Below are 23,588 nucleotides of genomic sequence, written 5' to 3' on the forward strand. Positions count from 1 at the left end.
ATCACAGACTAGGTCTCTCAGCAAATATTTCTAGATTGTGTAGAATAGGAAGGCAGCAGAGAGAGTCCTCCTGATTATAACCCATGCACCAGTTTGTAAGAGGCTACATCTGCCTACTGCATAATTTCCCTTTTCCTGGAGGCTTGCCTCTTTCCGATGTTTGGAAGGCCTTTATGTTTGGGATGCGGCTCAAAGAACAAATTAAGCTCAAAGCAGGGTGTATACATGTGTTAATATTTAATAGCAAAAACCAATATAGAATATGCGCAAGTGCCGCCTATTAATTTGTCTCAGATCATACACAAAAGGATCTTTTCATTTCCCATCATCCTCCCTCTCCCCAGCCCAAGTACTTTTATTCTTCATGGTGTGATCCACTGCCAACAGCATCTCAAGGGAGAAACTCTCATGGAACTAGGGTTGTGTGCATACCAAGGACTGGAGGAAAAAGCACCTTGTGTCTTCTTTTATTTCAGTGGCCTCTGCTTCTGGTACCCTATGCAGACCTGGGCAGTAGTCCTCTTTGACTGCATTTGCTTGCGCTGAGTTAACAGGAATGGAAGGATGCAGGTGGGGCCAGGCACTTACAGGGGATGGAGGTGCTTAACCCCTCCTCCTGCACCTGCTGGTTCCTTTCCACCTACCACTGACATTCCCCCCTGGACAGTTCCCCCCCAAAATAACTAACTCCAGGTTTTCCAGCTGGAGATAAGCTTTTTTTTAAAAAATGGTACTTGAAGGTGAGAATAATCATCCACCCATCTTGCCAATCCTGTATCGCAAGCATCTGCTCATCCCATTAGCATCAGAAGGGAAATATGGGACTGGAAACTCTGCATTTCCCTTGTAAAATCTAATTTCACTGTCTTTGCCCAAATCCTATTCTGCGTTATTCTCCTGTGGATTAAGAACTCAAATGCTTTTTTATGGGTTTCTTCCACATGCTACTTGCAGGCAGGGTCGGGGAAAATGTTGAAGTTTGGAGCGAGCTGGTGAAAGCTGTTCTTAAGTTTCACCACTAAGACATCAACAGCCCAGAGCCATTTTGAACAGGCACGGCAATATCTTCCAGGGGACCTCCTGGGTTCCTGTGACCTTAGTTAAGTGTATCTCCTCTTCGTGCCTGAAATGTTGCTGTTCATAGGATGGTGGGGAAAGTCTGACCTCCTCAGGGAATTCAAAGCCTGACTTGCAACCTCCTTAAAAATCACTGCACGGAAGTTGCTGAATAAGCCTTGGAGAGAACCAGTGCATCCAAGCAAACCACTGTACAGTAATTAAGGGCTCCAAAATTATCCTTTAATTTTCCAGTCGAATCAAGAGGAAAGCAACGTAAGCAGCAAGGGAAAAGAACCGGCTCAACTTCTACTTCAAGCTGTAGGCAAAGGGAGTGTGCAATCTTGTGCGAAGAGGAGAGAACAGAGCCTGTCCTGCAGTGAAGGGCAAAACCCACAGTGTCAGCGTTGTATCGCCCTCCCCTCTGACCTGACTCCCTTTCAAGAAACGTTCTAGAGAAGCAGACAATATTTATAGGCTTTCCAAGGGAAGGGAGGTGTCTATGGAGCTGGCTGACCTAAGTCAATGGCCAGAATGTGACGTTGGCCCGCTGTTTGGAAAACACACAAAACTGTAGCTTAAGGAAACCCATGGTTTAATATGAATGAGCAGCATTTGGGTGCAAGCTGTTCAAAAGTCTTTGCTCCTGTGGCTGTCGCACGGGGGGTGGGGGGGACCAAAGGCTGGCTGTGGTTTACGTGTAAACTAGCATTTGTGGTTTGTTTCCCTTAAGCAAACCATGAGTGGTTTCTCTCTAGGGAGAGAATGGCTTCCATTTGTGGTTTGTTTGGTGAGAAACATACCACAAGTGCTGGTCCACACAAAAAGCAAAGCAAGACACGGGTTTCTTTCCTCTTTGGTGCACCAACAGAAGGAACCGGGGGACAGACGGATGGACGAAATTGGACTTCTGAGCAGCGTGGACCAGCATGCTGTTCATTCACAGCAAACCACAGTTTATGTTTAACTATGGTTTCATGTGATCTGCAAACCTCGTCATTATTAGGAACAGATCTGAGCTAGCTGTGGCAGCGATGTGCTAAACTTTTACAGAAAGGTTACTTGACAACTTTCAGACATCATCTTTGACCTGGTTGTGCTCAGCCTGAAGGACAGCAAACTGATATTCTTGCAATGGCAGCTTGGAGTCTGCCCTGCTGACCACACACTGGTCCTATAGCCACCTCTGCCAAGAAAGGTGGCAGACCCCTCCCCTTGCAGACTAGCTACCTATGGGCCAGGTGGATCAAGTGTGTTCTGTATGAGCAAACACAACCTCTCAGGCTTTCTGTAATGCAATAAGTGTCCTTGAGTTGCAGCCACTGAAGAAAGTTGTAACAATCCAACTTCTGCTTTTGAACTGGAGAGAAAAACCTTGAAAGAAACCAATGATCCCCTATTAGATAGCTAATGAGCTTTGCGGATTTAGAGCCAGCATCTCCAGGGAGACCCAGTGATATTGGTTACGGATGGCAAATGGTCTTCTCTATTAATCAAGTGGTAACGTACCACAGAGTAAGCATGTAAGCATTTACTAGCTGGTCGACTGCTGAGTGGTGCAGAGAATATTTCCACAACCAAGTGAAATACCGGGGGGAAAGGAGTGACAAACTTTTCCTCACTGCTTGGCTAGATGATACAGGCAACCAGCTGTATACCACGGGAAATGATATAAATCCAAAGCTGTGGAGCCATGCGGCATCTGGCTTTCTCTCCCTTTCCCATACAAACCAGTTAAATGCTATTCAAGATGGTGGACAAGCTTCATCTGCAGCTTACCTGAGAAAAGGAGAATCTTGGAAATAAGGGCAGCTGTATATCATGATAGTACTGGCACAACCAAAAACCACTTGATAGGAAGGGGGCAGGAATCTCAGCTACGTCTGTCTCTCTCATTTTGACAGCTAGAACTGAATTTTAGTTAAAAATTACTTATCAGTCTTTCTCAATGCTGTAGATCCAACTAGATCAAGTGAACAACAGGTACCCCCCCCTTTTTCTACTCCCCTCCCTCACGCCCAGCTAATTCCATCAAAGCTCTAAAGTGACAGGCACACCAGTCATTTGCATTCAATTTCATCATGGTGACATTTCCTAATCTCATCTTGCCACGTAACTGGCCTCCAACCCACACCCACCCGAAAAACCCAATGGATAATATTTTCATGAAAAGGGCGTAAGACCCAAATATCAAACATACACCCCGCTTTAACAATGCAACGCCCAAAACAATGCAATTCTTGTTGGCTGCAAGCAAGCATGAAGCTTCTCTGGCTAGCCGCCCTCCCACAATGGCATAAATTAAACAGTGGTGATTTTCTTGTCCTTGGTGGCTTGCTTGATAGCTGCTTGCTCACAGATTATCTCTTTCAGGCGCTGCAGCCTCATGTTCTGGGTGGTTTGGTCCCCAACGCCGGTCTGGCTGCGGTGCAATAAGCTCAGGGCATAGATGTACTCCAGCTCAGTGTATTTCACCCCTTGATCCACCACCAGATTCAGCAACTCGTCTGCGGTGTTGTAAAGCATCTCATAGTATTGCCTGCAATGCAAAGAAGAAAGTTCCACGTTCACTTCAGCAAATGGAGGCAGTGAGAGATTTTACTTTCTTGGGCTCCATGATCACTGCAGATGGTGACAGCAGTCATGAAATTAAAAGACGCCTGCTTCTTGGGAGAAAAACAATGACAAACCTAGACAGCATCTTAAAAAGCAGAGATATCACCTTGCTAACAAAGGTCTATATAGTTAAAGCTATGGTTTTCCCAGTAGTGATGTATGGAAGTGAGAGCTGGACCATAAAGAAGGTTGATAGCTGAAGAATTGATGCTTTTGAATTATGGTGTTGGAGGAGACTCTTGAGAGTCCCATGGCCTGCAAGAAGATCAAACCTCTCCATTCTGAAGGAAATCAGCCCTGAGGGCTCACTGGAAGGACAGATCCTGAAGCTGAGGCTCCAATGCTTTGGTCACCTCATGAGATGAGAAGACTCCCTGGAAAAGACCCTGATGTTGGGAAAGATGGAGGGCACAAGGAGAAGGGGACGACAGAGGACGAGATGGTTGGATAGTGTTCTCGAAGCTACCAGCATGAGTTTGACCAAACTGCGGGAGGCAGTGGAAGACAGGAGTGCCTGGCGTGCTCTGGTCCATGGGGTCAAGAAGAGTCGGACACGACTAAATGACAACAACAACATGCTGTCAGCTGACCAAACAGGAATCACACTGACAGTCAGAAAATAAAAAAGGGGGAAATGGAGAGTTATAAAAGGTAATAGATTAAAATAAGAAAGAAAATTAAAATGAGTCCTGTGTAGGAGGTTAGGGTTCAAAGTGGTTCTGGCACTAGAATGGATGAAAGTCATTTTCAAGAACTATTATCTGCCTCCAGAGGAAGAGCTGTCCTAGTGGAAGGGCTGTAGCCCAACGGTGGCGGGTCTATTTTGCATGCACAAGGTCCCTGGTTCAATCCCTGGCATTTCCAGGTAGGACTGGGAATGTCCTCCATCTGAAACTCGGGGCAGCCGCTGCCAGTCAGTGTAGGCAACACTGCACTAGGTGTATAGGTGCTTAGGCTATGCCTACCTTCTCCCACTTAGCCAGTGCAACTCAGACTATTTGCTATGAGGAGGCCATGATCTGGCACTGTATTGAGTAGACAAAGGGCTCATCCACGCTTCCACTTGTTTCGTGCCTAGAAAGCAAGGTTTGAGTAGTTTTCTGCTTGTCCCATGTTCTCTAGCCACGGGTCCGAGTTCTTTTCTGTTTGCCCCTCCCCTTTCCCTGGGAGAACCCGCTCTTTTGTGCTGAATCGCAGCAAATGGCAATCTGCAGAAAACCCAATTGACGTTTGCTCTAATTCAGCGGTAAAAATTGGGTTCTCCCAGGGGAAAGTCGCGGGACAAGCAGAAGACTGGATGAGCCCACAAACTCCATCCACAGGAGGCCAAATGGCTGAAGTTGCAAAAGGACATTCTGACCAGAATCCAGAACTCACTGCTTTCAGGAGTTACTTGCCACTCCTTAGAGAATCAGATTATTTTCTAATTAAAATAAACAATTAATATAAAGACAGTGGTGTGGGGGCTGGGGAGAGAGAAACCTGCAGTTTTAATTGGCTGCAATTAAAACCACTGCCTTGTTTGGCCTGGTGTTGCCTTTGGCCAGCCGGCCTACGCATGCGGAATTACTCACTCGATTAGCCGCTCCGCTCAAGGTTTGCCTCCCCTGTCTTTGAAAAGTATTAATAAATATTGATCAGGCATGCTTCCTGTTTGCCTTTGCCAAAGCAATTCTGATAGGCCTGCTCTCCTGATGTTATCAAATAATGAAATATGAAAGAGAGAGAGAGGGAGAAGAACTCGCCTCTTGATTAGCCTTTGTTCCCTTTTCATAGTTTTTGCTTCCAGCCATCAGAAATGTTTTGTTTAATTTTTTTAGGAGAGGCTAGAGAGAGGCATTCTGCCCGGCAGCACAACTTTTAAATCATCAGGAAGACACATACGCGCGCGCGCGCGCGCACACACACACACACACACACACACTGCATTTTCTGGTCTAGGTGCTTCATCCTCAGTTTCTGGGCAGCCAACAACCCCCTAAACAGGAAAATCACATGGTGCACCTACAGTCATGGGAAAAAGAAAGTGCACCCTCTTTGAATTCTGTGGTTTTACATATCAGGACATAATAGCAATCATTTGTTCCCTAGCAGGTCTTAAAATTAGGTAAATACAACCTCAGGTGAACAGCAACACATGACATATTACATCATGTCATGATTTAGTTATGCCGATGGAGAAATCAAGTGTGAGAAACTAAGTATATCCTTACTGCTCCCATAGGAATTAAGAGGCTAAGTAGCAAACAGGGGCTGCTAATCAAATCCCCTTGCTTAATTGATCATCAGCAAATATGCCCAACTCTATAAAAGCCGAAGTTTTAGCAGTTTGCTGGTCTGGAGCCTTCTTTTTCTTTGTTGTATGTATGTATGTATGTGTCTCCAGGCCACCTGCCCTACAGCTGAAGCTTGGCTGAAACTGGGTCATGCAACAGGACAAGGATCCCAAGCACACCAGCAAATCTACAAGGAAGTGACTGAAAACCCCCAGAATCAAGGTGTTGCAATGGCGCACTCAAAATCCAGACCTCAACCCAATTGAAATGCTGTGTGGGATCTTAAGAGAGCTGTGCATAAGCAAATGCCAGCAAACCTCAATGAACTGAAGTAACGTTGTAAAGAAGAATGGGCCCAAATTCGTCCACAACAATGTGAGAGACAGATAAAGTCCTACAGAAAATAATTACTTCATGTTATTGCTGCTAAAGGTAGTTCTACAAGCTATTGAATCATAAGGTGTACTTATTTTTCACACATGACTTTTCTATTCTGGCTTTATTTCTGTTAAATAAATCATGACACAGTGTAATACGCCATGCGTTGTTCATCTGAGGAACAGATTATTGTTATTATGTTTTCAGAACAGATTATTGTTATTATGTTTCAGAATTCAAAGAGGGTGCCCTTTCTTTTTCCCATGAGTGTATTTGCAGACTGCAGGTGAGAGATCAAAGTTTCGATTCTCCCCACAACAAAAACTTGAATGTACAAACAAGCATGTCTGAAAAGGGGTTCCTTCCAGCATTACCACCTCCCCTCACTTCACATGCAGCCAATTTTTTCTTTCAAAAAAGTCCACCCAATTTTACATTGCTCATATGTGCAACTTATTGGAGAAGGAGGAGAAGGTTAGCAGGCTAGTTGGAGAGACTTGGTGGACCTGATGTGATGGGACCCTGCATTGTGCAACGTTGCTGTAGGATCCAAAATGCATCAGAAATGTTTGCTTTCCAGTTTCTAGACCAGGCATAGGCAAACTTGGCCCTCCAGATGTTTTGGGACTACAACTCCCATCATCCCTGACCACTGGTCCTGTTAGTTAGGGATGATGGGAGTTGTAGTTCCAAAACATCTGGAGGGCCTAGTTTGCCTATACCTGTTCTAGACAGCCTCCTTTCACACACAAGGAGGGTGACGGACATTTATCAGGGTGCAGTCCCACAATGGCAGAGGAATGCACATGCCAAGCAGTGATATGTGCAAGGCAAATTGTGTGGGTCATTCTCCAACTGAAGCCATGTTCATTAATTTCAGTAGGTATACTCCGTATAATATGTAGTTGAACGCAACCCTATGAAATTGCTCCCTAACTCACTCTGGTTGCTGCATTCCCCTGTAACATGGGACCGACGGCAATGCCAGGGACAGAGTGCAGACCCAAGGCCTGATCGACTCCAAATGACCCTGAAAACAGCAGCAGCCAAGGGTCTAGCTGACTGCCATCTGAGTTTACATCACTTAGGTCCCCCAAAAGGAGAGTGGCACTGACTGTGGCCAATCATTTGGGGTCAGAGAGCCAATGAGGACACTGATGCAGCTTGTGGAGGGGGGTGGGAAGGAAGCATTGGACAATATTAGAGGGTAGTGACTGCCATGCTCTTGTGCAGCTGGTGGCCTTCAAATAACCGAGAAGTATTGTAAACACAGGGACGTGGGTGGCACTGTGGGTTAAACCACAGAGTCTAGGACTTGCCGATCAGAAGGTCGGCGGTTCAAATCACCCTTAATGGGGTGAGCTCCCGCTACTCGGTCCCTGCTCCTGCCAACCTAGCAGTTCGAAAGCACATCAGAGTGCAAGTAGATAAATAGGTACCGCTCTGGCGGGAAGGTAAACAGCATTTCTGTGCGCTGCTCTGGTTTGCCAGAAGCAGCTTAGTCATGCTGGCCACATGACCCGGAAGCTGTACGCCGGCTCCCTCAGCCAATAAAGCGAGATGAGCGCCGCAACCCTAGAGTCGGTCACAACTGGACCTAATGATCAGGGGTCCCTTTACCTTTACCGTAAACACATAGTGCTTCTCCAGTCTGAAATCAGCCCTGCTTAAAAGGATCAGGAGGGCGACAATGGGAAAAGCCTTTGCTTCAGACCTTGTAGAACCATTGACAGCCAGAGAAAATTCAGGGCTAGATGGACCAACGCCAGGACTCGGTGGAAGACAATCTGTTTATATGCAATAAGGATACGATCGACAAGCAACTTCCATTCCAATTCCTACACAGAGCCTCTACTACTGTTGTTTATTTATCTGGCACCATCAATGTACATAGAAAGCAGGGAGGAGAGCAAGAGGGAAGGAAATTCTGCCCCAAAGAAATTCTTCATTCTAAGAGGGTGCACGGGGGTGCATGGGGAGGGGGAGAGACAAAAAGTGGATATAAGCAGAGAGGAGGCTGGAATGGTAAAGGCAAAAGCAGCAAGCTACTTTCCGCAGTCGGATTCAGGAACGTTTGAGGAGCTGCCTCCTTCAAATTAAATGCAAAGCCCCCCCCCCCCCCGGCCACCATCTTGAGAAGAAATCAAATCTTATCCAGATCAGGATTCAATCAGGAATTTCCCCTGACTACCCCTTGAAACATTTTGTTTTCTTTTGTTTTGTTTATGCAGGCTAGCCAGGGTTAGAGGTGAAAATTAGCATTTAAATGGAGAAAAGTATTGATGGCACTCATGGGAGATTGCTTCATCTTGGCTGCCTTTCCACTGAGATTATTATTATTTTTAAATATCTAGGGACTTTCCTCCAAGGCAGGCAGTTTAAGATAGGATTGCTTCTCCCCACAGAGCTTTCCCAGGGAAAAAAAAGAGGCTTTTAAGAATTGCACCAATATTTCATTATTTTATTTTTTAAAGGTGTGTTTCTGGTTCAAGACTCCATTTGTATGTTCTGAATGGGAAGGAAGTTGAAGGATCTGTTGCTGCAGAGTCCAGACTTGTCTCTGATCTGGTCTCCAGTGAACCAGGACAGGAAAAAGACAACAGGATCAGAGAGCTGGGTTCTGTTCTCGAGACCGTTGGCTACTCAATGGCTGATAGCAATGGGCTGGATTGACCTTTGATTAGGCCCACAGCCAGAAATTGCACAGTGAAGAGGCCCAAAGCACAGGAATCACTGCAGAAGCTCACAAACATAACAGAACCTGAGCAGTAAAATTAATTGAAAACAAACAACTAACTTAATAAAAAATGCAGCATCATAAACAAACTCCACAGATCGGACAGCACCAACAGCCCAACTGAATGAAACAGTTTTAGTGGTCCTGAAGACTACTGAGAAGGGGCTAAAGCAACATCCCAAGTAGGGATGGGATAGAAATAAATCTGCTCAGCGTGCATTTAAAGGTGAACCTACCAAATTCACACTTTCAAAACAATACACAAACCACAAGGCTGCCATTCTTCACAATTCACACTTCTCTGGGTTCTGCAGATGAGTAATGCGTACAGACATGAATACAGTGGTACCTCGGGTTACATATGCTTCAGGTTAGGATGCTTCAGGTTACAGACTCCGCTAACCCAGAAATAGGTTAGCAGCTGGAGGCCCCATTAGCTAAAGTGGTGCTTCAGGTTAAGAATAGTTTCAGGTTAAGAACGGACCTCCGCAACGAATTAAGTACTTAACCCGAGGTACCACTGTACATTGCGGTAAAATGTGGCTGTCATGGACCAGTTGGATGCAGAGGAATGGCCTCCCCAGAAGAACTTAAGAGGTGGGTAGGAAGAATCATGCTGGAGCAGCTGGTCCTTCAGACATACTGGATCCAAAATGGACCTGACTTTGAAGGCGATAACCAGAACTTTGAATGGGGATTGGCAGCTCACTAGGAGACAATGCAGGTTAAAAAGCAATGGAGTCGAATGCCGCAAATAACCGGCCTTCATCAATCGTTCTGAACCAGCCATAGTTTCCAAACAGGCACTCATTGCCATTCCTGAAAAGACAAAGCCCATCTAACATGTAGGAAATGCCTGACCAGGGGATATCACATGACTAAGTGGCCAGCTATGATGGGATAGGGAAACCACAGAGCCTAAGACTTGCCGATCAGAAGGTCGGCGGTTCGAATCCCTGTGACAGGGTGAGCTCCCGTTGCTCGGTCCCTGCTCCTGCCTACCTAGCAGTTCGAAAGCACATCAAAGTGCAAGTAGATAAATAGGTACCACTCTGGCGGGGAAGTAAATGGTGTTTCCGTGCACTGCTCTGGTTCGCCAGAAGCGGCTTAGTCATGCTGGCCACATGTATGCCAACTCCCTCAGCCAATACAGTGGTACCCTGGGTTACATACACTTCAGGTTACACATGCTTCAGCTTACAGACTCCGCTAACCCAGAAATATTACCTTGGGTTAAGAACTTTGCTTCAGGATGAGAACAGAAATCGTGCGGTGGTGGCGCGGCAGCAGCAGGAGTCCCCATTAGCTAAAATGGTCTTCAGGTTAAGAACAGCTTCAGGTTAAGAACGGACCTCTGGAACGAATTAAGTACTTAACCCAAGGTACCACTGTAAAGCGAGATGAGCACCACAACTCCAGAGTCATCCACGACTGGACCTAACGGTCAGGGGTCCCTTTACCTTTACCTTATGATGGGATAAGCAACCTGGAGAGATACAGTGAGTCAACAAACAGTCCTGTCACACAGCAGCAGTCATACTGTGTGTACACTCTTCACCTAGGGAATTTATTTCATGGATAAATGAATTCTCCCCTACCCCAAACTAGACACTGCAGGTTAATTAAGGAAGAGTATGAGAGAGTCAGGTTTAACACCTTCAAACTCGCTGCATGTTGCTTCCAAAAGCATTCTCTGACTCAGGGTCCTCTTAGCTTCCCACAAAGTGCTGTGGCAAAGCAGGAAGGAAAAATCCCCTCCTTTGCCAAGTGGAACTTTATAGGGCATTAAAGAAACACCCTCCACACTTATCTAAATCTTTAATTAGTTCTATAATATACTGATGATATCAGGCCTAATTAAATTTATACAGATAAAGGGCAATGAAATTCTAACCAAGTGAGCTGGAAAGTACATATTAAACAGTAAATTTAATGGTTCAGGCCGATAAGTGCAATTTCCTACACAAAAACTAAATTGAATTTAGTGTGTTGTATTCAAATTGATTTTGCATGTGCAAATTATTCGGGAGGAGGGGCAGGGAGGGAGGAGAGAGAGCTGGGATCTTGTTCATATATCAGTAAAACTGCTAATCCAGTCTATTTAAACATCACTTATTAATGCTTGCCATTGCACGTAAGTCAGACAGATTTGCATTTTTACTGCACAAAGGACAAAAATTATCTGAACTGGATGCCACTTTATAAAGAATATTAAGCGACTTCCCTCCTTGCAAATAAGGGGGAGAGGTGGAAATGAAATGCCTCCCTGAAGAAGAGGAAGGAGACAGTCAGCACTTTGGTGGAAAAGGCAGCGACAAGAGTGCGCCAGTCAGCACAAAATAAAATACAATTTTAGCTGCCCGCTGGGAAGAACAAATGCAGCAGAGAGCAGCCTGGCGTGCGTAACGCGAACTGTGTGGGAAGTGGACCCAGATGCTGAAACAAAGGGGCTATTGTGATTTATCATGTATACGGCGCTTGTAATCACCGGCTGCTTTATTATATATAGTGCCTTTGCCTTCAGAAGAAACCATGATCCCATTTCACAGACAGGGAACTGAGGCCGAGAGATAGCTTGGTGGCAGATGAAGCTGATTTGTATGAAGACCGAATGGCTCAGCATGGCCTACTCTGGCTGGAAGGGACTCTCCCAAGGTCTCAGGTAAACCAGGGTTCAACATCTTGCCCAGATGTAGGCAGAACATGGCATCAAGTCTTGGACAGGAGAGATGGGATCAGGCTCAATATAAGAGAGCGGACAGAAGGAGGGGAAATGGGAGGGCAAGGAAGAAGGGCGTAGAGCGAGGCTTCAGGGAAAGGTTCAAATAGAGGCTGAAGGTCACTTAGGACCAGAGACCCCAAACCAGGTGCAGGAAGATGAAGATGAGGATGAGGAACAAGGAAATTGTTCTGGGCAGACATAGTCAACCAACCAGCCAACTGTCTTCTTGGGAATGATATATTTGGGTGGGGGGAAAGCTGAGGGGTGTAAAGGCCTGGAGAGCCAAATGAACCCCAGCTATGCCCCATTCCAAAGCAGCAGGACAGGACAATAGCTGTCAACTTTTCCCTCTTCTTGCGAGGAATCCTATTTGGAATAAGGGAATTTCCCTTTAAAAAAGGGGAACGTTGACAGCTATGGACAGGACAGAAGAGACAATTCTGATGGCTAAAGGCAGAAGAAAACATTTTGGCACCTGGGGTGGAAAATCCAAATGGCCCCACTAATTAACATGGGTAAAATCTGGGAATACTCTCTAGGGCCGTCTGCCATGCAAGCTCCACTGAAATGAACCTTAGTCTGGGGCAGCGCTGGTTACTTTTAATGACCCCAGTGCAATCCCAATGGGCTTCTAGGTCCAAAACATCTGGAAGGTATCAGCACTTGGTGTTCCTAGGGGGATGAGAGTCTGCTGCGTCCACAATTCCCCATAAGGCCTCATACTTTGCATCCTTAAACATGAATTCCATCCACTTCAGACTCTTTTGCTACTGGCTGTTGCCCTTTATTTGCAGTGGTGATACAATTTTATACAGTGGTACCTCGCAAGACGAATGCCTCATAAGATGAAAAACTCGCAAAACGAAAGAGTTTTTCGTTTTTTGAGTTGCTTCGCATGACGGATTTCCCTATGGGCTTGCTTTGCAAGACGAAAACGTTTTGCAAGTTTGTTTCCTTTGTCTTGCAAGTTTGTTTCCTTTTTCTTAAAACCGTGCATTCACTTCGAGGAGCAACTCATAGCACGCGGTGTGGTAGCCTTTTTTGAGGTTTTTGAAGACTTTGGTGATTTTTGAAGCTTTTCCAAAGTCCGTGCTTCGCAAGACGAAAAAACTCGCGGAACGAATTAATTTCGTCTTGCGAGGCACCACTATAGCTGTCTATTGTATGCAAGGCATGGAGCTTAATAGTGTCAGGTGTTAACACAGCTATGCACTGAAGTTCTATATCCTTAATAGATTAGATCTCTGGTCAGTTTTTTCTTTTCTTTTCAAGAAAACAACTGCAAACTACACCTGCAGATTGCAATAATACATTAGGAGAAAACTGCAGAAGGAGAGAGGTTTTTGGAACATATTGCTGCTCTCCCTCAGTCTTTTATATCTATAAGAAAGAATGAAAGAAAGGAAGGAAGGAAGGAAGGAAGGAAGGAAGGAAGGAAGGAAGGATATTTAGAGCAGTGTCTTCAACCTTGGGTCCCCAGATGTCATTGAACTACAATGCCTATCACCCCCAGTCAGATTATTCAATGGTCACAGTTCATGGAAGTTGTAGTCCGATAACATCTGGGGACCCAAGGTCAATGGACATTGATTTAGAGAGGGTCAGGGACTCATCTTTTCCTCAGATGCAAGCCACAAGAGCTCCCACCTTCTTCTGTTCCTTCCTGGAAGAGGCCTCATATTGGCAGAAATCCATCTAAGACAGTGATGTCCAAACTTTTTTCAAAGAGGGCCAGATTTGATGAAGTGAAGGGCCGTGAGGACCGACCAAAGGGCCAACCACAGTTGTGAACCACTTTTTAGGATTGAAGTTGTTGAGCTTTTTTATGATTTTACCCCAAAGTTGTTGAGCATTTTTTAGCATTGAAATTGTTGAGGTTTTTAGGATTTTACCCCGGTAAATAAACTGCCACAGGGGCCGGATTAAACTGACCGGCAGGACGGATTGAGCCCCCGAAACGGACTTTGGACATCCCTGATCTAAGACGTATACAAAAGGGAGCCATTATGGGTGTCAGATCAGCATGCGTGTTACCTGAGGGAGAACAACAGACCCCAGTTCACATGAGGAGTGTTTTTGGAGGCATGCAATGTGTGCCTGTAATCTTGGCCCCAAGAACTGCTCACCAGCTAATCCAGTTCTCCACAAACAGGGCTGAAGGAAGAATAGAAAGGAAAGAGCGAAACCAGCTAACTGGATTGTGGACTGGGCTTTATTTGACAAATACAGGCTTATCCACAATTTACTCAAAAAGTAATTAGATTTAAGCTAATACAGTCACAGTGTGTCTGTCAGGTAGACAGATGCATATCAGGATCTAGCTTAGCTTATCGGTTCTGCCAAGTAATGTTCAGTTGCATAGCGCAGTATATTTTGCATTCAACTTCCCCCGTCCCTGCACCTCCCCTCCCATGCCAAAAATGAAAATCTGCGCTCTTAAATCTCTGCTAGCGGCAAATGTTTATTCTTGGCCGCACAGAGCTGGTTGATGGTGCGGTGGATTGGACTGCTGCATTACACACACACACACACACACACACACACACACACACACTGCTGAAATCCCACATCTGATGTGTGAAGTTCAGGGCTTCCCATCAGGCAGCTCACAGATGCCACTCTGAACTGTTCTTAGACAGCCTCCATCTGCCAGATATGCTAATCCAACGGCAAAAATCAATAATCTCCCTCCTTAGTGCCATGCTCTCTGCTTTTCTGGCACAGTGTTTCAAAGGTGCGGCAAAAGAACAGAGCAGGAGCACTGCCTTCTTACAAAGCCATCTGAGCTGTGGGATGGGCCCCACTGAGGGCTATGATTTGCTTGGTGGGGTCGTTTTCTCTTACTATAGAGATGAGCTCTGAAGGTGGCGTCCCTCCCTATTTACTTCTTACTGCACCTTTCCATGTTTAGATGCCCAAGGCAGCCAACAAGAAAACCGTAAAGAATACAGAACACAGCACAATAGCTTATCGAAAACTACAACGATGAACACCACAGATAAAGACCAGCAGCCAGCTCTGAGCTAAAGATAAATAAATATGCAGCAGTGCAACGGCATAGAAAAAACATTGGTGCAATCAATCAAAGTCCCCTGGAAACAGAAAGGTCTTAGCCTGTAGATGGAAGGCCATTAGAGGGCTGGACCAGATGCAACCGAGGTGGGGTCCACCTTTGAGATTAAAATAGGGAGTGGGGAGCAGGATGGGCATCAAAATAGAAGAGGCTAGAGAGAAAGCCATAGACTCTGGGTTGGAACATAGAAATGAGCATGGTGTTTTGCAAGCCCTGATGGACCAGACAGCTACATCTTTACCTGCACCACACCCAGATCTTATATGACATCAGGGCATAGCTGTCAACTTACAGATTTGAAAATAAGGGACCAGCAGCCTCAAAAATAAGGGATCAGCAGCCAAAATAAGGGATCAACAATTACTTTGATAAAATACATATTTTGTTGCGTGCAAATGGCTTTAGATACCTATTAGGTCCATAAATTACCATATAGCATATATTCAACACAAAAAAGCAACAATTTGTTGTTGACAAAGGACAGCTGGACATAGAAAGGGCCCCATTACCTTCAGTAGCTTAATTTAAGGGACATCATCAATAAGGGACAGCAGCGGGACATGGCGCTGGGATAAGGGACTGTCCCGCCAAATAAGGGACGCTTGACAGCTATGCGTCAGGGGTAGGACAGGGGTGTGTGGCTCAGCCTGGCCAAAGTGCTCCACAGGCAACACGGGGAGGCCTGATTGGGCCCACGGTAAGGTTACCAGATTTTTTTCAATGAACCCGGGGACACTTTTCAACTTCCATGGATTTTGTATGGGGACTGATTTGTAAATCTGGGGAATGTCCCTGGGAAACAGGGACATCTGGGAACCTTAGCCCATGTGCTGGAGGTGCCCAACCATTGCTATAGAGGGATCTCTTGGGAAACAAAGGAAGGTGGGATGCAGAAAACACGGAAGGGGTGAAGCGAAACCTCACCTGGCTGGAGAATTGCCTCACTGTGTAGAAGTGCCACGCACTTCACACTTACAATCTGAACCTGAAGAGGAAGAAGCCTCCACAAAAAGTGTACGGTGCTCAGCTGGTCTGTTTTAGCCATTCCCAAGTGATGCCTTTGTGCTCTAGAGAACCGTAAGCATTGGGGCAGGGGGCGGGCGTAGCATCCCCCGACCAAGGTCAATTGACTCTGGATAGAAGAAAAGTGTTGTTGCTGGCTTATCTTGTTCTCTGAATAGCTTCAAAAGCCTCTCCTGACAGCTGAAAAGTTCACCGCACCAGCTTAATTTAATTAAGAGGGAGAGATGGACAATGGGATATGCAAAACGTGGGATTAAGTGGTCCCATTGAGGTGTACACTGAAACAGAATGATACCACCTTCTGCGAAATATCTGTTACTGTCTAGAGAGAGGCAAGAATGAAGCAGCATAGCCTCCGATGGGGAAGTGAAAAACACCTTGGTGGCAGAATGTCTCCCCATCTTCTTTAGATAGGCTTCCTGGTACAAAGACATAGCCCAGAAAAAAAGAGTTCCTCCCATTCAGAGGTTAGAACAAAGTGACAGACTTCTCCTTTCAAGTTGACAATTCAATATTTACCAGCCTTTCTTTTTAGGCTGTGGGAAAAGATGGGAGGGATGCAGAATTTGCAAGCATAAGGTGCTTCTTCTCACCCTGCTTCTATCTTGGACTCAGCTACATTGGCAAAGAAAAAGTGCTTTATATGTGTTGTTTACGCATTCTAACACTGTGACACCAGATGGCACTGTGGAGTTCTGTTTTTGCCAACCCAATTTCTCATACAAAGTTTGAAATACAGTGGTACCTCGGGTTAAGTACTTAATTTGTTCCGGAGGTCCGTTCTTAACCTGAAACTGTTCATAACCTGAAGCACCACTTTAGCTAATGGAGCCTCCTGCTGCCGCCGCACCGCCGGAGCACGATTTCTGTTCTCATCCTGAAGCAAAGTTCTTAACTTGAAGCACTATTTCTGGGTTAGTGGAGTCTGTAACCTGAAGCGTATGTAACCTGAAGCGTATGTAACTCAAGGTACTACTGTACATTTAACTGATGTGTCTAGATCCAGCCCTTGTCTCACCCTACACTCCTCTCCTCTCTACCCTCCTGTCTCTTTCTGACACCTCCGTCTGCCAGACAAGGACAGCATCTCCATGTGCAAGAGGGAAGCAACTCCCTTTGTCCCCAGCTATCTCTCTGTAATGGGAATAGTTCAAAGAGGGCTGATAGACACATGGCCTTAAGCCCACCTCTGTGGGATGGAGAGCATTGCAGCACATGCCCACATGGTGCTTTGTTTGAGGGGGCAACCAGAGTGTGATCCTTGCCAAGGTCCCAGCTTGTTCTCTGCCTTGTTGCTGCCCCCGGATGCTTGTCTTGTTGCCCAGCCTGCTCCTCCTGTCTGATGATCCTCCAACCTGCCAGAACTGCTGATTGATCTGCCTACAATACCTGGTCTGTTATTCCAACACTGGATTTGCTGCACCCCTTTGGGTCCAGTGCTGCATTTGGGGCGATACCCAGAGAGGGTAAGGTGAAGGACCCCTGGACGGTTAAGTTCAGTCAAAGGCGACGATGGGGTGCGGCACTCATCTCGCTTTTCAGGACGAGGGAGCTGGCGATTGTCCACAGACAGCTTTCCAGGTCGTGTGGCCAGCATGACTAAACCGCTTCTGGCGCACAGAGGACTGTGATGACTGCCAGAGCGCACGGAAATGCCATTTACCTTCCCATCGCAGTGGTACCTATTTATCCACTTGCACTGGCATGCTTTCAAACTGCTAGGTTGGCAGGAGCTGGGACAGAGCAACAGGAACTCACTCCGCTGCGTGGATTCGAACTGCTGACCTTCTGATCAGCAAACCCAAGAAGCTCAGGGGTTTAGACCACAGTGCCACCCGCGTCCCACTCAGAGAGGAGAAGGGAACCAAGGGGCCAGGTTCTTTGAGTGGTGAGACCAAGCCCCTCGCCTATTCAGGGGTTGGTTGCAGGGGACGAGTTTTGACTTGGCCCAGAGACTGCCAACTTCTGGTGCCTGTATTCCTACTCTGCCAGCACACCCCCTAGCAGAGGAGGAAGAGGAGGCTGAAAGTACTGGATTCAGCTCCTGTGTGAAATTTCTTGTCTCTGAGAATGTGAAAACAGGTTTCCTGTAGACTGAAAAGGTCATCAAACAGTCAACACTCCCCTTCAATTTCAAAAATTGCCAGGTGAGAAAAGGTCCTCCCCACCCTTAAATTTTCACCCATCAATGTACCCCTGACAATGGTATTTTTAGCTGAAGAAAATGGCATTGCACCTCTTCATTAAGAGCAGCCAAATAGCATCCACATTCAGGCAGTGAAAATCATTACCAAGGCCACGAACACCTTTATATTTAAAAGGTTAGAGCAAAGGGATTAAAAGTGCCCCCAGGAAATGTTCAAATGGTGGATCTACATAACATCTTTGCTGCAAAAGGAAAAACCACCTAGAAGAGAGAGGCAGTGGTGTGCAGAGGGCAGGCAGGCTGGAGTATTAAATGCCCAACTTACTGCTAGGTGCTCTACGCTTTTGAACAGGCTGATTAAAAGAAGAAGAATGTTGATTATTTTAGAAAGTTTGTGCAGCTCATTTATTAGTTTGACACACTTATATCCTGGAGCAGCTAGGGGATTACGGTTGCCTCCACAAGCAGGTCACCTGAAGGAGCTCTGAGCTACAAAATCAGGATGTTCCTGGCTCAAAAAAACGATTGGCCAGGACCACCCTCACTCCACTGCACCTGCTGTTTTGGGATAATAAGGATGAAATGGTGAGAGACCAGTGACTCCATTGATTGTTGTTGTTGTTCAAAAAACAAACAATTCAATAACAGCTGCAGGGAATGCCCCCCGCCCTGACCCAATACAACGAGGAGTGGGACACCATTGGGGATAGTAGTGAACCCTTCCTTTCTGTGAAAATGCTTGTGAAGCATGGACCACTTATAAACGCCATCTCCAACTCCTTGAAAGATTCCATCATTGGTGTCTCTGAAAATTTTTACACATCACTTGGGAAGACAGGCGCACTAATGCCAGTGTACTGGAAGAAGCAAAGATCACCAGTGTCGAAGCAATGATTCTTCAACATCAACTTGGTTGGACTGGTCATGTTGATTTTATGCCTGATTATCGTCTTCCAAAGCAACTACTCTATTCCAAACTTAAAAACAGAAAGTGTAATGCTGGTGGTCAACAAAAGAGGTTTAAAGACTCTCTCAAGGCAATTTTTAAAAAATGTAGTATAAACGCTGACAACTGGGAAACACTGGCCTGCGAGCGCTCCAACTGGAGAACAGCCTTTATTTACCAAAAGTGTCATGGACTTTGAAAACGTTCAAACTCAGGACAAAAGGGAGAAACATGCTAAGAGGAAGGCACACTTGGCAAACCCTCACAGTAATAACCTCCTGCCTGAAAACCTATATCCCCACTGTGGAAGGATGTGTGGATCCAGAATTGGCCTCAACAGTCACTTACAGACTCATTGTTAAGACTGTGTTCATGGAAGACAATCATACTTGGCTATGAGTGAGCACCGAAGAAGAAGAAGAAGAAGAAGAGGAGGAGGAGGAGGAGGAGGAGGAGGAGGAGGAGGAGGAGTGAATCCTTCCTTTCTGTGAAAATCCCCGTCCCATATACAGTGGTGCCCCGCAAGACGAACGCCTCGCAAGACGGAAAACCCGCTAGACGAAAGGGTTTTCCGTTTTGGAGGCGCTTCGCAAAACGAATTTCCCTATGGGCTTGCTTCGCAAGACAAAAATGTCTTGCGAGTTCCTGCGGGTTTTTTCCCTTCCCCCCCCTTTTCCTAAGCCGCTAAGCCGCTTATCAGCTGATCCGCTGATAAGCCGCTTAACAGCTGATCGCTAAAAGCCGCTAAGCCGCTAATAGCGCTAATCCGCTAAGCTGTCAATGGGCTTGCTTCACAAGACGAAAAAACCGCTATACGAAGAGCCTCACGGAACGGATTAATTTCGTCTTGCGAGGCACCACTGTAGGTTGGGTTGCTTGATTTAAATCAGGAGAACAGTACAGGGTGGGCAGACCCGGTGGGGTTGGCATCCCCAGTCCACTTCGAAGGATGCTGCTTTCATTGCATTCTGTTGTTGTTAGCATCAGGCTTTCTCAAAAAACAAGGGAGCGTGCCTCTGGGGGTGAAGTCCAAACCACTATTTCTGTTTCACGACGGTCGGGGTGGTGGAGTGGCAAAGTGGTTGTGCAGGGTTTTCATTCAATAAGACAAAAGGGGGGAATCTCCTCGTGGAGTGCGCCTATTGGCGGATGCCTGTAATGTCACAAACCTACCTCCCCTTACCATCCCCTAGAGCAGCTTTAGTAACTCTTTTAAAAAAAATGTTTGCAGGGCTTCTTTTTTCTTCCTCTCAAGATGGAAAGATGAACAGATAAATGTACATATGGCACTTTATTATTTTCTTTAAAAAGACTGACGCTGGGATATATGTCTAGCATGCAAACTGTGAAGCTGAGAAGAATCTGAGCTCACACCACGGGCAAAAAGCCTGCTGTGGCTTCTCTTTTTATAGTCTGCCTGACTTCATTCTGCATCTTCAGCTTGCATGCTCAGGGGGAACACTCTCTACAGGAAGCATTTTGAGCTCTCTGGGTTGTCCTCAGCGGGCTGGAGTAGAACCAACAAGCTGGTTATTTTAGCGTTTTGAGGTGGCTCTCTTGCTATTTTAAGGGTGCACAGGCATGTGTTTGCATGTCATTACTTGTTCAGAACGAGACAGGCTACCCAATGAAAGTAATAAACACAAACATTATTTCTGGCAACTTGTGCTTCTGACCTGTTTGAACCCTATTCCATCCGAGGAGATGCTGCAAGGAGATGACGGATATTTAACTGCGATTCTCAAAGCAGGAGGGTCATGCCTGAGAAGAAAAGCCAGAGACTAATGGCCACTAGCCATGATGTCCCTCAACTGTCCGAGGCAGTTATGCATGTTGCTGAGAGGACCAATGCACTCATGTTCTGCTTATGGGTTTTAATGTTTCAATGTTGCATTTTAATCTTGTTTTTTAAATTGTATTTTAATCAACTTGTTTTTATTATTGGTTGTTAGCTGCCCTGAGCCTGGTCTTGGCTGAGGAGGGCGGGGTATACCGTATTTTTCGCCCTATAGGACGCACTTTTTCCCCTCCAAAAATGAAGGGGAAATGTGTGTGCGTCCTATGGGGCAAATGCAGGCTTTTGCTGAAGCCTGGAGAGCGAGAGGGATCGGTGGGCACTGACCCCTCTCCCTCTCCAGGCTTCAGGAAGCTATCCGCAAGCCTTGGGAGCCCGCGGGAGTTCCCGCCGGGCTAGCACGGCTTGCGGAGAGCTGCCTGCACCCCGAAGCCCGGGAGCACTGAGCAGTCGCACCCGGGCTTCAGGTAGCTCTGCGCAAGCCGCGGGAGCCCTCCCACGGCTTGCACAGAGCAGCCTGTTCTGGGGGCTGGGGTCAGGGGAAGCTCGGGCTTCCCCCGCCCCAGCCCCGCGTCTGGGGGGGAAATAATTTTTTTTTTCTTTATTCCCCTCCCAAAAAACTAGGTGCGCCCTATGGGCCGGTGCTCCCTATGGGGCGAAAAATACAGTAAATAAAAATTATTATTATTATTATTATTATTATCATCATCATCATCATCATCATCATCATCATCATCATCTGGTTGGCCACTGTGAGAACAGGATCCTGGACTAGACGGGACTTTGACCTAATCTAGACAGGACTTTGACCTTCTGGTGTTCTTAGAAGGTTGGAGTCTGGAGCAGGCAGAGTTTGAGGAGGGCTGGCAGAGAGGATAGGCCTACAAGGCTGTCAGCAGCCCAAGACGTAGCTGCAAAGGCCATTTTGCCCAGGAGATAGCTGGAGGTGCCTGGCTTGTGAGAGTTGGCAGCCTGAGAAGCCTGAGCTTAGGAATAAGACCTGAAGGGTTTCAGAAGGAGCAATTAAGTTATGGGGAGAGTGGCCTTTCTAAGGCCTAGCTCAGAAAAAGAGAGGAGCGGGATTGAGCGACTGAGCACAGTGTGCTGCCAGCTAAGAAGAAATTCTGTGGCACCCAAGAGTACAGGCCTGTCCAATGCAGGGCAGGACCTTCTGTGCATTCTGAAAGCTGCTCTGAAGACAGAACTTCAGAAAGGGCTGCTTCCTCCTTGCACAAACAGTGGCACAGTCTCAGGGGAGAGGTAACATCAGTCACTGCCATCAACTGCTTTCTGCTTGGCTTTGAAGCCGGAGAAACTCCAGAGCTAAGGGATTTCCTCACAAGTTACGAAATAACACTTCTCAAGCCACACTGGCCACCACCAGCACTTCGCTGTATTACAGACGACCCCCGTATGTGCATGCATAGATGTCTTCCTGTAACTTTAAGGTGCAGAATGCTGCAGCGAGGTTCCTCACAGGGTCCCTGCCATGGGAGCATATTCACCCAGTGCTTTTCAAGCTGCACTGGCTCCCGGTGGAGTACAGGGTCAGATTTAAGGTGCTGCTTTTGACCTTTAAAGCCCTTCACGGCCTAGGACCCTCGTACCTACGGGACCACCTCTCCCGGTACGCCCCACAAAGGACCTTAAGGTCCATAAATAGCAACACCCTAGTGGTCCTGGGCCCTAAGGAAGTCAGATTAGCCTCAACCAGAGCCAGGGCCTTTTCAGCACCTGGTGGAATGCTCTGTCTCTTGAGACCAGGGCCCTGCAGGATCTGATTTCTTTCCGCAGGGCCTGTAAGACAGAGTTGTTCCGCCTGGCCTTTGGCTTGGAGCCAATTTGATTCCCTCCCTCTCTTTCTTTTTTCCTTTCCTTCTCCTCCTGCAATGAGGCTACATTTTAATATTTTAATGTTTCAATATTTTAATGTTGTATTTTAATTTTGTTTTTAAGTTGTAATCATTCAACTTGTTTTTATGATTGCTTGTAAGCCGCTCTGAGCCCGGCCTTGGCTGGGGAGGGCGGGGTATAAATAAAAATTATTATTATTATTATTATTATTATTATTATTATTATAACTTTCCCACACGAAGCATTTCTTCAGACTATGACCCCCATTGCAGTGAAGTGAAAACTGCAATTTGCCACTTTCTGGACGACAGGCAGAATGTGTTTGTGGGAGGGGGGCTATTGTTTTGTTGTTTAACTACTTATTTGTGCTTTTATCTTGTGTTTCTATCTTGTGAGCTGCCCTGAGATCTTTTGATGAAGGGCGGTATATAAAATCAAGCAAGCAAGCAAGGAAAGCTGGAGCAGCAATTAGACAGGCCAGCCAGATTCTCATTGATTCCTCAAGTCACCTAATCCAGCTGGGCTGAACAGTGGAAGAACCAGCTCTGGCCAAGTTACGGGAAGCTCTGCAGGACAGCAAAGGTCCAACCCATAACTCTCTCTGCCAGAGTGTTATCAAAGTGCAGGGAGAAAGACACTGCTAGACTCCCCAACACTTTACACCAGGCATAGGCAAACTCCGGCCGTCCAGATGTTTGGGACTACAATTCCCATCATCCCTGACCACTGGTCCTGTTAGCTAGGGATGATGGGAACTGTAGTCCCAAACTTCTGGAGGGCTCGAGTTTGCCTATGCCTGCTTTCCCTTTCCCTTTCCGAGCACAATTCAAAGTATTGGTGTTGACCTTTAAAGCCCTAAACAGCCTCAGCCCAGTATACCTGAAGGAGCGTCTCCACCCCCATCGTTCTGCCTGGACGCTGAGGTCCAGCACTGAGGGCCTTCTAGCGGTTCCCTCATTGCAAGAA

The 23,588-nt window shown here is 46.4% G+C and overlaps 1 protein-coding gene across 1 annotated transcript in view; it reads right to left on the reverse strand.

Annotated features, from left to right (window-relative positions):
- Nucleotides 1–220: 220 nt before the first annotated feature.
- The window catches only part of EXOC4 (exocyst complex component 4), a 376,341-nt gene continuing 352,973 nt past the window's right edge, over nt 221–23,588 (reverse strand). Inside the window, exon 18 of the mRNA XM_079992331.1 lies at nt 221–3,595. Within this exon, the coding sequence (XP_079848457.1) occupies nt 3,358–3,595 (238 nt within the window). The 3' untranslated portion in view covers nt 221–3,357. The remainder of the gene's footprint in view (nt 3,596–23,588) is intronic.

The sequence above is a fragment of the Podarcis cretensis genome (assembly GCF_951804945.1).
Source record: "Podarcis cretensis genome assembly, chromosome: 10".
NCBI classification, from domain to species: Eukaryota; Metazoa; Chordata; class Lepidosauria; order Squamata; family Lacertidae; genus Podarcis; species Podarcis cretensis.